General features: G+C 38.5%; 1 protein-coding gene across 4 annotated transcripts in view; it reads left to right on the top strand.

Annotated features, from left to right (window-relative positions):
- Positions 1 to 12333, top strand: part of ZNF215 (zinc finger protein 215) — a 30332-nt gene extending 17999 nt beyond the window's left edge. For 2 of the 4 annotated variants that reach the window (XM_025894474.2, XM_025894475.2), the window contains one exon: positions 7269 to 12333. In XM_025894474.2, the coding sequence (XP_025750259.1) occupies positions 7269 to 8209 (941 nt within the window). In that variant the 3' untranslated portion in view covers positions 8210 to 12333. The remainder of the gene's footprint in view (positions 1 to 7268) is intronic. The other 2 variants (XM_025894479.2, XM_025894477.2) reach the window with 1 other exon arrangement.
- Positions 12334 to 12565: the final 232 nt, after the last annotated feature.

The following is a 12565-nucleotide window of genomic DNA, read 5'->3' as shown; positions in this document are numbered from 1 at the left end:
CTTACGCTCTTTTCTTCTCTAGGTTATCACATCCACAACTGCAGCTTCACTTACTACACACGTGTAGGTGACTTACAAATTTGTGTCCCCAGCCCAGGCTTCTTCTCCGAATTGAAAAATGTATAGACACGTGACATTTCTCTTGGATGTCTTAAAGATGACTCCAGCTCTACAAAACCAAAATCGTAACTTTTTCCAGTCTTCCTCCACTGTTCCCTGAGCGAATGGCACTGCCATCCATCCAGTTACACAAGTATAGTGTATTATCCTTGACACAACTTCTCCTTCACTTAAGACTTGGTTTTATCTTTCTAAATATCCCTGGAATGTCTCCACTTCTTTCCATCTGTAGTGCCACTACCCTAGTCCATGTACCATCACCGTCTCTCATCTCAGCTATCCCTGCAGTCTCTTAATTCATCGTACTGAAAGATCTTGCCATGCCTCTTTGCTCTTTTCCCCAACTCCAGTGTTTGAGCCACATTGCAATCAAAAAAATCAAATTCTGTCACGTACTTGCTTAAATCGCTATGCTGACTGCAGTTTTGCTTGCTTCAGAATACACTAGTCCCTACCTATTTTTCCAATCTCGCCTCACACTGCATCCTCCCCTCACTCTTTGCACACAAACCACACTGCTCTGCTTCCCATCAGCATCAAATGTGTAATAGCATCTCCTGGGTCCTAAGCACTCTGATAGGGGTTGGAGGACTGCAGAGAAGAGTTCCACAAGACACACATTCCAGATGTCCCTTGAGTGGGGCTTGCCATCCATCTCAGGGCCTCTGTACATGTGGTTTCCTTACATAAAATGCTCGTTCTTCTATTCTTTGCCTGGTTGATTCCTCATCTTCCTTCTGATCTCAAAGAGTTTACATTTCCTCAGGGAAGTCTGTCTTGATTCGTTTTTTTCTGTTATATTCTCCCATATGACCATAATCTTATCTTTTTAGCATTTATCACAATTATATTTTGCTTGCATCTGTTTAAGTCTTTATCTCCCACATTAGGCTTTATGTTCCTTGAGGGTGGGGACCGTGTCTCTTTTTGCCCTACCTTTATATCTCAAGCTTTTGCACATTTATAGGAACCAAAGGAAAAAACTGGATAGATAAATATTGGATTATGAGAAAGGTAAAAATTATCTTATTTGTTTTGGTCATTTGTGATTCAGTAAATGGTTTTATGTCCTTTATTAAGACTTTAGAGGTTTTTAAGTAAGATCTCATGGAAATTCCCACTATTGATCACAGTTACAGCAAATGAAATATCACTGAAGTTTTTTTATTATTTTGTTTATGGTGCCTGCCATACATATTTTTAAATTTATTTTATCACGTATCTTCCCCCCAGTGCTTTCTATCTGTTAGTTCTAGGCATAAGAATTTTTCCATACCCAAAGTAGAAATATATTTCCTGATTTTATTCTGATTTCATCTATTTCCTCATTTAAGTAATACTTAAGTCAATCTGGAATTTACCTAGAATTTACCTCAGTAAATGTAGCTTATTTACCAAAACAGTTAATAGACTACAGTGGATTAAAGGTGGCTGCAGAATCTTTGTCACTCTCTCCATCAAAATGTAGCCTTTGTACACCTGAAGCTAATGTGACACTGTGTGTCAACTATATTTCAGTTAGAAAAAAAAAGAGGCAGACTTTGTTTGCCCGCCGTTTGAATCTCAGCGGACTGTTGGATCAAGAAAATGGAGCAGAGGTGACACTGCTGGTTCCAGGTCTAGCCTGTAATAGGACCTGGAGCTGCCACTTCTTTCTCTTGGAAGTTAGCAGCCACTACTTCAGCTAGCTTGACATTGCCGTTTGTGAGAAGCCTAGCATAGCCACATGAAATGTACATACATACATATGTTCTTTAAAGGCTCATCAGATGATCAGAGGCACATCTAGATTTAAGTGCTAATGACCCAAGGTTATTAAAAACAGTTTAAGGTAAATTTGGATAGAGAATATAAAACCAAATTTTGGACAGCTTAATTAACTGGTCAAAACCTGTGAAAAAAGAATCCTGTGGATTTTAATCTGTAAACACAGATAAGCCATTGGAATGATTTGAGAAGTTGGGGGGAAACTCACCTAGGCCAAGGAAAGGCAGAGATGGTTTGGCATGGCTGGTCTCCAGGGGAGTTGTGAGCAGGCACCCAGGATTGGGATGACAGGCTCAGGTTTAACGTGTTCATTTTTGTTTCAGTTTAGAGACAGGAACAAAGTCTTGTAGGTAAAGCATAGTTTGTGAGTTTGGGATTAATAGGAATAACACATTGACTCAAAATCTGTTTAGTGCAAAAGGCGAACAAATCATGGGTGTAAAGGTAAACAGTGGTGTTTCCACTAAAATCAGTAGATAAGACTGTTCCTATAATTATTTAATGTTAACCTGAAAGACGTCACTGATAAATGAAAAAAAAATGAGAAATTTAATTAGTAGAAGAGAGGAAAAAAGGCTATTATTTGTAAACGGTAACTTTCTACTTAGAAAATCCAAGAAACTCATTGTCAAAACTATTATATCTGTTAAGAGTTTTGTAAGGTGGCCAGATATAAAATAAAAATATTGGTAGCTTTCCTCTATGTTAGAACTAAGTGATTTGAAAATAACAAAATACATGAAAGTGACTTTAAAAATAGGAGTAAAGAAGTTATATGAAAAATGAGTCCTAGAAATAAGAGAACATCAGAGATTTGCTTAGAGAAATACATTTAGGAATTCTGTCACTCAGTAAATACTTCTGGAACAACTTCTGTTTCAGTGACCTATTGTTTCTAACAAATTGCCCCAAAACTTACTGACTTGAAACAGCAATCATTTTATTAATTCACAATTTTGTGAGTTGACGTAGGAGTTCTCAGGATCCATATGGTGTTGACTGAGGATACAGTGTTCTGCTGGGATGGGATGGTCAAGATGGCTTATCACATGGCTGGAAGTTGATGCTGGCTGTCACTGGGAACTTTGGTCCTGTGGACCAGAGCACCTTCATGTGGCCTCTTCTTGAGGCATGGACTTCTCATAGCATGCCAGCCAGGTTCTGGGACTATCCTGAGAGGAATTCAAAATTGTCAGTCTCCTAAAGGCCAGGCCCAGAAGTGGCATGGTATCACTTCTACCGTATTCTGTTGGCTAAGCAGTCACAGAAGTAGCCCATTTTCAAGAGGAAGAAAAACCCCACTTCTCTATGGGAGGGTGCCAAAGAATGTACATCTATTTCTTTTTATTACTCAAGTATAATTAATGTCTGGTGTTATGTTAGTTTCAGCTGTACAATATAATGATTCAACAATTCTGTACATTACTCCGTGCTCATCATGAGTGTCTTCTTAATCCTCTTCTGTCCTCACCTCTCCCCCAACTCACCTTACCTCTGGCAAGCACCAGTTTGTCCATTATATTTAAGACTCTCTTTCTTCATACACACACACACACACACACACACACACACACACACACACACCCCTATATATATCATATCTTCTTTATCTATTCCTCTATGAATGGACATTGTGGTTGCTTCTGTATTGTAAATAATTCTGCAGTAAACATAAGGTTGCATATATCTTTTTGAATTAGTGTTTTCATTTTCTTTGGCTAAAACCCACTAGTGGAATTACTAGATCATACAGAATTTCTATTTTTAATTTTTTGAGGAAACTCCATACTGTTTTCTACAGTGGCTATACCAGTGTGCATTCCAACCAACAGTGCAAGAGGGTTCCTTTTTCTCCACATCCTTGCCAACACTCTTATTTTTTGTGTTTCTGATTTTAGCCATTCTGACCAGTGTGAGATGATATCTCATTGTGGTTTTGATTTACATTTCTCTGATGATGAGTGATGTTGAACATTGTTTCATGTATCTGTTGGCCATCTAATGTCTATTTTGGAAAAATGTCTATCAGGTCCTCTGCACATTTTTTTAATTGGATTGTTTTTTCGTGTTGAGTTTTATAAGTTCTTTTGGATTCTAACCCTTTATTGGATATATCATTTGAAAATATCTTCTCCCATTCAGTAGGTTGTTTTTATTTTGTTGATAGTTTCCTTCACTGTGCAAAAGATTTTTACTTTGGTGTAGTCTCAATAGTTTCCTTTTGCTTTTGTTTTCCTTGCCAAAGGAGACATATCTAGAAAAATACTGCTATGGCCAATGTCAGAGAAATTACTGCCTATGTTTTCTGTTAGGAATTTTATGGTTTCAGGTCTTGCATATAGGTCTTTAATCCATTTTGAGTTTATTTTTGTATATAGTGTAAGTAAAGGGTCCAGTGTCATTCTTTTGCATGTAGCTGTCTAGTTTTCCCAACACCATTTGTTGAAGAGACCGTTTTTTTCCCATTGTATATTCTTGCCTCCTTTGTCATAGATTGATCATAAAGCTGTGGGTTTATTTCTGGCTCTCTGTTCCATTGATCTACGTGTCTTTTTTTTTTTTTTTTTTATGCCAGTACCATTCTGTTTTGATTACTACAGCTTTGCATAGTATGTCTTGATACCTCCAATTTTGTTCTTCTTTTTCAAGATTGGGTTTCGCTATTCAAGGTCTTTCTTGGTTCCATACAAATTTTAGGATACTTTGTTCTAGTTCTGTGAAAAGTGCTGTTGGTATTTTGATAGGGATTGCATTAAATATGTAAATTGCTTTGAGTAGTTTAGAAATTTTAACAATACTGGTTCCCCCAATCCATGAGTGTGGAATATCTTTCCATTTCTTAGTGTCATCTTCAATTTCTTTCATCAGCGTTTTATAGTTTTCAGAGTATAGGTCTTTGACTCTTGGCTAAATTTATTCCTCTGTTTTTTACATTTTTTTCTATTTTTGATTTAAATTCAACTTAACATATACTATATAATTAGTTCCAGAGGTAGAATTTAGTGATTTATCAGTTTCATACAATACCCAGTGCTCATTACTTCAGGTGCCCTCCTTAATGCCCATCACCCAGTTACCCCATCCCTCCACCCACCTCCCCTACATATTTTATTCTTTTTTGGTGCAACTGTAAATGGGACTGGTAGCTTCCTCCCCCCTCTCCCCTTCCCTCCCCTCCTCTCCCATTGGGATTGTTTTCTTAATTTCCCTTTGTGCTACTTCATTTTAAAGTATGGAAATGCAACAGATTTCTGTATATTTTGTATCCTGCAACTGTACTAAATTAATTTATCAGTTCTGGTAGTTTTTTGGTGGAGTCTTTAGGATTTTTTTTATATAGTATCATGTCATCTGTAAATAGAGTTTTACTTTTTATTTACCAATATGAATGCCTGTTATTTCTTTTTCTTGTCTGATTGCTGTTGCTAGAACTTCCAGTACTATGTTGAATGACAGTGGTGAGAGTGGACATCCTTGTCTTGTTCCTGATCTTAGAGGAAGAGCTCTCAGTTTTTCCCCCTTTGAGTACAGTGTTAGCTGTGGGTTTTTTATGAATGTGCAGCCATTTTGATCTACTATAGTCTGTCCTCTGGCCACAAATTATTTCTTTTATTTTTTCCCCCTTGTTAAATACATTTACTGTCTCCTAAGAGACCTCATCTCATTATGGCATCAGGCTTGAAGTCCAGGATCTTACCATCTAACTTAAATTAGGTCTAGGTTTGAAGAGGTTTCTCTCTCACTGAAGACCTGTGAATTAAATTACAGGTTATCTGCCTACACACCCAGTATACACTGGTAAGGCAGAAACAGGCAAACTACAGTCAGTACTCTCATTATATTCCTATGCTCTGCTCTAGGAGATTGTTTTAATAGTCTAGTTTCCAGTGTGAGTATTATACAGACAGATAATTTCTGCTAGAAATTAGACTAAATCAGGCTGAATTAATAGGTATTTGACAAAGTTGGATGCATCAGTGGGGCTGCTTTGAGGCAAAAGTCATTTCATAAAATAATAGTACCTCAGGGCAGATTAGAGATACAAGGGATAAAGAGCAATGTTTATTCAAGATCTCTTTGTGGACTCTAGTGTAAATATTAGAAGAACAATGACTCACTGAACAACTGAGGACATTGAGGGAAGTTCTTTCTACATGAAAGAGGAAATTCTCAGTCTCATTTGTTGAGTTGGAAGAGAGTAGTAGGATAGCCAAGTGGCATTGTCTTGGAGACAGGTAAAAAAAAAAATATTTATGTGAGGGCGCCTGGGTGGCTCAGTTTGTTGAGCAACTGTCTTCAGCTCAGGTCATGATCCTGGAGTCCTGGGATCGAGTCCCGCATCGGGCTCCCTGCTCAGCGGGGAGTCTGCTTCTCCCTCTGACCCTCCCCGCTCTCATGCTCTCTGTATCTCATTCTCTCAAATAAACAAATAAAATCTTAAAAAAAAAAATATGTGAGATACAAAGCTGAAGATGTGTTTTGGCTTCCAATAAAGTGTAGAAGTAAAGCATTAGATAAAACAAGTTATGTGCAGAAGGATAATGGGAGTCAGTGAAATTTAGTTATTAAGAAATTGCTAGAATATATAGTATATTGGACATATTTATACAGAAACTAAGTGAGAAAGGAATTTTGAGAAGGAAAGTAAGACATTAAATGAAACAAACTGAAGATGGGTAAAAACGAGAGAACTGAATCTTACCTGGAACAGGTAAAATTTTGAGTTCTAGGAAATACACAGAAAAATAACATAGCACCGTTAGAATCAGGAGCAATTTTGAGCCCAGGAAAAGGGGTGGTTTCTTTGCTACTTCTCATCATAGTTTTTTCTTTCTGCCTTTGTTAAATAGGGGAATAATTGCAGCTTGTATGGAAAATAGAAGCACTGATTACAAGTTTGTTGTAGCTGGTTAAGATGTGGTGCCTGTAAATGTAGACATGTTTTTAAAGATATGATTAAATTGCTATTTTAGAAGGGTGTATTTATTATTGATGAACAGCATAGGTTAACAGAGACAAAGACAAGATGCTAGAGAAAGGAAGGTTGGGTATAACCTACACAGACTAGTTACGAACCAGTAATAATTTGAACTATGATATGCCACCCATCCCAGTTCATATGCTGGATATTTTCCCAAGCCCTATGTATTCTCTCTAATATTCCTGAATAGCTCTCATATTTTATGATCTCCTAACCTCCCTTTTAATACTTTTATCTCTTTTATTTCTTCTATAATTCTCCTTTTTCTAATCTCACCTCACATTTCCATTCTGTATTTAAGGCCTATAAATATGCATATTCCTTTATGTGGTTTAGCATCCCTTTCCTAATTAAACAATTTCCCTTCTTCTAGTTCATGGAATTTTTTATTTCTTTTTAGACAGAGAGGTAATTTCAGAAAACCAAGATTCAGTTCCAAAGCAGAGAATTTCTGGAAAAGAATCACCTCCTGGAGTGATTATGACAAGACCGACCAAAAGCGGATCCCCTTCTTTAGATGCTTGGATGAGCAATGATTGGTTATATAGGAACCAGGAACACTGGGACCCAAATTTGCCAGAAGAAGCTTTTGTTCATAAGACAGTGAACACTGAGGTGGGAAACTTTGAAGGTAGTGAGAATAAGAAAAGTTTAGATGTTAAGTCAGTTAATTCAATTTTGGGTATACAGCAAGGAATTCCTATGAGAAAAGAGTCCTCAAAATGTGGTAAGTTTAAAACTAACTTCAAATTTAATTTAGACTCAGGTAAGCAATATTCAGAATATAATGAATGTGGGAATGCCTTGAGCCTGAGTGTAGATATTCATCACCCAGAAAGTCATACCTTAGTGAATTCCTATGAATGCTATCAATGTGGGAGAGCCTTCAGCCGGAGTTCATCCCTCATTCGACATCAGATCATTCACACAGGAGAGAAACCTTATAAATGTAGTGAATGTGGGAGATTCTTCAACAGACGTACAAACCTTACTAAGCATCAAAAAATTCATACTGAAGCAAAGGTCTGTGAAGGCAATAAATGTAGAAAAGCTTTCAGTGAGACTGAAGACAGTAATAAAAATTCAAGACTTCATTCTGGAGATAATCCCTACGAATGTGTTAACTGTGGAAAATCCTTCAGCCGAAGCTCTTCCCTTATTCGACATCAAATGATTCATACAGGAGAGAAACCATTCAAATGTAAGGAATGTGAGAAAACTTTCAACAGGAGTTCAAATCTTAAAAAACACCAAAAACTTCATACTCAAGAGAAGTCCTGTAAAAGGAAGAAACCCACGATTAACTACATCAATGAATTTATACTAGAGGGAATCCTGTGAATAGAGTAAATGCAAGAAAACATGGGTCAGGGATTCTTCTTTAATCGATATGACAGAACTAATATTGGAGAGAAATCTGTTATTGGGTAGGAATATGTTCCCAAATGAAGCCACAAGCCACAATGAGTTAAATGTATCACCATACAAGTCTTTGCCTATCATTATTCTGATATCCATTGCCATCATCATTCCTAGTTCATAAATGGGACCTATAGCATCCTTATATTCACATGATTTATTGACGTAGATATTAGGGAGGAGCCAAGCAATACCCTTGGAATTGATATTTAATAAAACTCAAACTTTCAGTCCTTACAAGAAGGTCATGAGAAACCAGGAGCTCACAAGAATATAGGAATACTTCTAAGGACTGAACTTTCTGAATTAATGGCAGAGACCACAGGAGTGGCAAATTACTCCATGATAATATCCTTGGCCGTCCTAGTGCTGAGTGGGGACTAGAATTGGAGGAGGATTATCAACTGCAGTGGGAAGTGGATTCTATATATAGTCGTCAAATCTGCATTTTTAAAAGTACTCTTTGGGATCTAGGCCAAGGGACAGCCATAGTCTTGGGTCTGTCATTTATTCCAAACATTAAGAGGTCAATAAAGTGTCTTAATACTCTGTGCACTAGTTTCCTCTTTGTTCTATAAGTTATTTCTGTAAGTTACCTTTGAGATCCTGAGCCAAGAAATTTATCTTTAATCTGCCCCAAAATATTCATATTGGAGAGATTCCCAATGAATGAGGATGGTGGCTTTTGGTTAAAGCTCATATCTTACTCAAAAACAGAAAAGGTATACTGGAGTGTGAACACTTACAATTAGTTAATGTGCAAAATTATTCTATGTTCATTTGTTCTATGGTTTCAGGTCTTTAATCTATTTTTTATTTAATTTTTGTGTACGGTATAAGAGTGGTCCATTTTCATCCTTTTTTGCATGTGACTGTCCAGTTTTCCCAACACTGTTTATGGAAGGGACTATCCTTTCCCCATTGTATATTCTTGGCTCCTTTGTAGCAAATTAATCGACCACATATATATGAGGGTTTATTTCTGGGCACTCTGTTCTCTTCCATTGATCTGTGTGTCTGTGTTTATGCCCATACCATACTGTTTTGGTTACTATAGCTTTGTAATATAGTTTGAAGTCAGGAAGTGTGATACCTCCAGCTTTGTTCTTCTTTCTCAAGATTGCTTTGACTGTTCAGGGTCTTTTGTGGTTCCATACAAATTTTAGGATTTTTTTTTTTTTCTGTGAAAAATGCCATTGGGATTTTGATAGGGATTGCACTGAATCTGTAGATTCTTTGGGTAATGTGGACATTTTAACAGTATTCTTCTAAGCCATGAGCATGGAAGATCTTCCTTATTTGTGCCTTCTTGTTAAGTTTATCCATAGGTATTTTATTCTTTTTATGCAGTTAAAACTGCATACCTATGGATAAATTTAACCAAGGAGATGAAGGATCTGTACATTGAAAACTATCAGACATTGATAAAAGAAACTGAAGAAGGCACAAATAGGAAGATCTTTGCCATTCAGCCTCAGTGGAGGGAATGGCCCACTGTCTACTCTCAAAAACCTGCCCCCTGTCTCTGTGCCCATACGCCATATCCCATGAATTACTAAGGCATTCTGCTAGTTATATATTATATTTATTCATTTTCATTGTTCCAGAAGTTTAGCTGGCCACATAGCCACCCAACTTTAAATTTCTCTCTTGTTAGTAAGTCCTGGTCGATGGGATGTGAACAGAAGTGATGTATGTCACTTCCAAGTCTTGCCCTTCAAGCAGCTAGGTATCATTCTATTCTCCTGACACCTTTCCCTCTCCCTGCTGGCTGGAGAACTGTGAAAACTGTTGTAACTGCAGTGGACTACAGGTGGAAGCCAGTATTAGGAATGGAATCCTGGGCCACCCATCTACCTCCAGATGGTTAGAGAGAAAGAAACTTCAGTCATGTGGAAGCTCCTGGTTTTGTTGTTTTCTTTTGTACCACAGGTTGCCCTCTACCCTTAGTTAATATGCTCACCAAATCTTCACTCTTCCTTGTATCTCTCTGCGTATATCCCTACTGGTGCTATATTTATATTCTGGTTACTATCCTTTCTCTCACATTACTTCAACTAGCGTCTGTGCCTTGAAATTCTGTAAAATGCCAGTAGAGGATCTTTTTGAAATACAAATTTTGATTATTGCACACAAATGCTTAAACCTTTCAAATACTCCCCGTGAACCTTTAGGTGAAATCTAAACTCTGAAACGACTTACCTTGGCTTTCATATTCTAATGTTCTCTTGCACCACACCCTTTGTACTCCATGTGTCAGCCATGCAGCAGCTTCCAGCTTCCCATCCACCGCATGTGCTTAGCTCTAGGGTTTTCCATATATTTCCTATTCATGGAGACCTCCTCTTCATCTAGCTAATTTTCACTCCTTCAAGTTTAACTAGATTTCTTTCTCTAGAAAGCCACCTCTGACAACCAAAGACAAAATCTTTGTACTAAATTCCACATACTTATACGTTTACAGCACTTAAGGGAATTCTATTACAATTATTTATTGGATTGTATTCCCTAACTACTTACTATGACTTGGGGGGACAATTAGTCTGTAAGAAGCATACTGGCTGGCAACAAATAGTATTGAATGTGAGTAGGAAATAGACCTGACCACTTATTTTTTACATCTCAGTGTAAAACGACGTAACCAAAGACATCTTTTTTAAAGATATTATTTACTTTGTGCGTGAGCAGGGGTGAGGCACAGAGGCAGAGGGAGAGAGAGAATCCCAAGCCGATTGCATGCAGAGTGTGGAAACCTATGAGGGACTTGATCTCAGGACCCTGAGATCATGACCTGAGCCAAAATCAAGAATCTCATGCTTAACCAACTGAGCCAGCCAGGTGCCCCTCCCCAAAGACATTTTTAAATGAATACTAATGATCCCACCACTATAACATCAGTACTTTTTTCAAATTTGTATATATTAAGATTTTATTTATTTGAGAGAGAGAGAGAGAGCACATGAGAGGGGGTAGGGTCAGAGGGAGAAGCAGACTCCCCCCTGAGCAGGGAGCCTGATGTGGGACTCCATCCTGGGACTCCAGGATTATGACCTGAGCCGAAGGCAGTCCCTTAACCAACACAGGCACCCACAAATTTGTGTATTTCTTTGAATAAAAAAAATACTTTGTTGTTCACACTGAATTAGGATGGAATTATGATTAGTGGCCCCTGACGGGGCTCTATTTGCTATCATCTTTATAGGTGTGAGCTTTGAATTTAGTAATTTACGAATACCAGTTCTGCTCTATCAATCTTCTCCAGGTACTCCTTGATATCCAAGTTGTTTATTCTTGCCCCCATTACTTCATTTTGATGTTGTAATGGCTGAACTAGGCTATTTAAAAAAAAAAGATCCACAGTTGTCATAGACATTAACAATGTACCAGTCTAGCAAGTGAGTAAAATCGTATTAGTTACAGAATTTTCCTTTACATCTTCATTGAGGCAAAATGGTAACATCTCAGTGGGTTTGACTTCTGAATGAAAATGTGTAAGAGGGAGAGGGGCCAGAGTGTAAGGACAGTCCCCTTTGCAGTCTTATGAGACCACTTCTCTAGGAGAGACACTATAAAGTGATCCGAACTCCCACATCCTTAAGGAATTGGATTCCAAACTCCTCCCGTCATTTCCAGAATAAAATCCGCCTGGCTCAGCCCCTAGTGGTTTGAGCTCACTGTAGGCAGTCCCAAGAGCTGCAAGAATTTACGGTAAGTGCAATTCTACAATTCCTAGCTTCATCCTATCAACAAAAACAAATCAAGCCTAAATCTCTGCTTGCCCTGGAAGCGCCTCTAGTGTGAGAGGTCAGGGCAGGCTGGAAGGTTCGAATGGTGAGCCCACCACAGCGATAGTATTCAACATCCTTAAAGGACTCTCAAGCCAAGGTAGCCTTAGGGTTTTTATCCCAGCCAGGGGCGCCTGGGTGGCTCAGTGGGTTAAGCGACTGCCTTCAGCTCAGGCCATGATCTTGGAGTCCCGGGATCGAGTCCCACATTGGGCTCCCCGCTCAGCGGGGGGTCTGCTTCTCCCTCTTACCCTCTTCCCTCTTCCCTCTCCCCTCTCGTGCTCTCTCTCACTCTCTCTCTCAAATAAATAAATAAAATCTTTAAAAAAAAAAGTTTTTATCCCGGCCGGAAGACACCGCCCCCGTGGGGCCTGGGCGGGACAGGAAAACCGGAAGTGGGATGTCTCGGAGCCTGCGTGGTGGTCTGCGGCTGCGTCCGTCCTCCTGCGCAAGCGCGATGGGGTTCAGCTGCCTGGGTCGGTTTACCACCTCT

The sequence above is a fragment of the Callorhinus ursinus genome, unplaced genomic scaffold (assembly GCF_003265705.2).
Source record: "Callorhinus ursinus isolate GAN/ISIS: 27379988/994484 unplaced genomic scaffold, GSC_fseal_2.0 scaffold49, whole genome shotgun sequence".
Taxonomy (NCBI): domain Eukaryota; kingdom Metazoa; phylum Chordata; class Mammalia; order Carnivora; family Otariidae; genus Callorhinus; species Callorhinus ursinus.
This window is presented reverse-complemented; position numbering and strand designations above follow the sequence as displayed.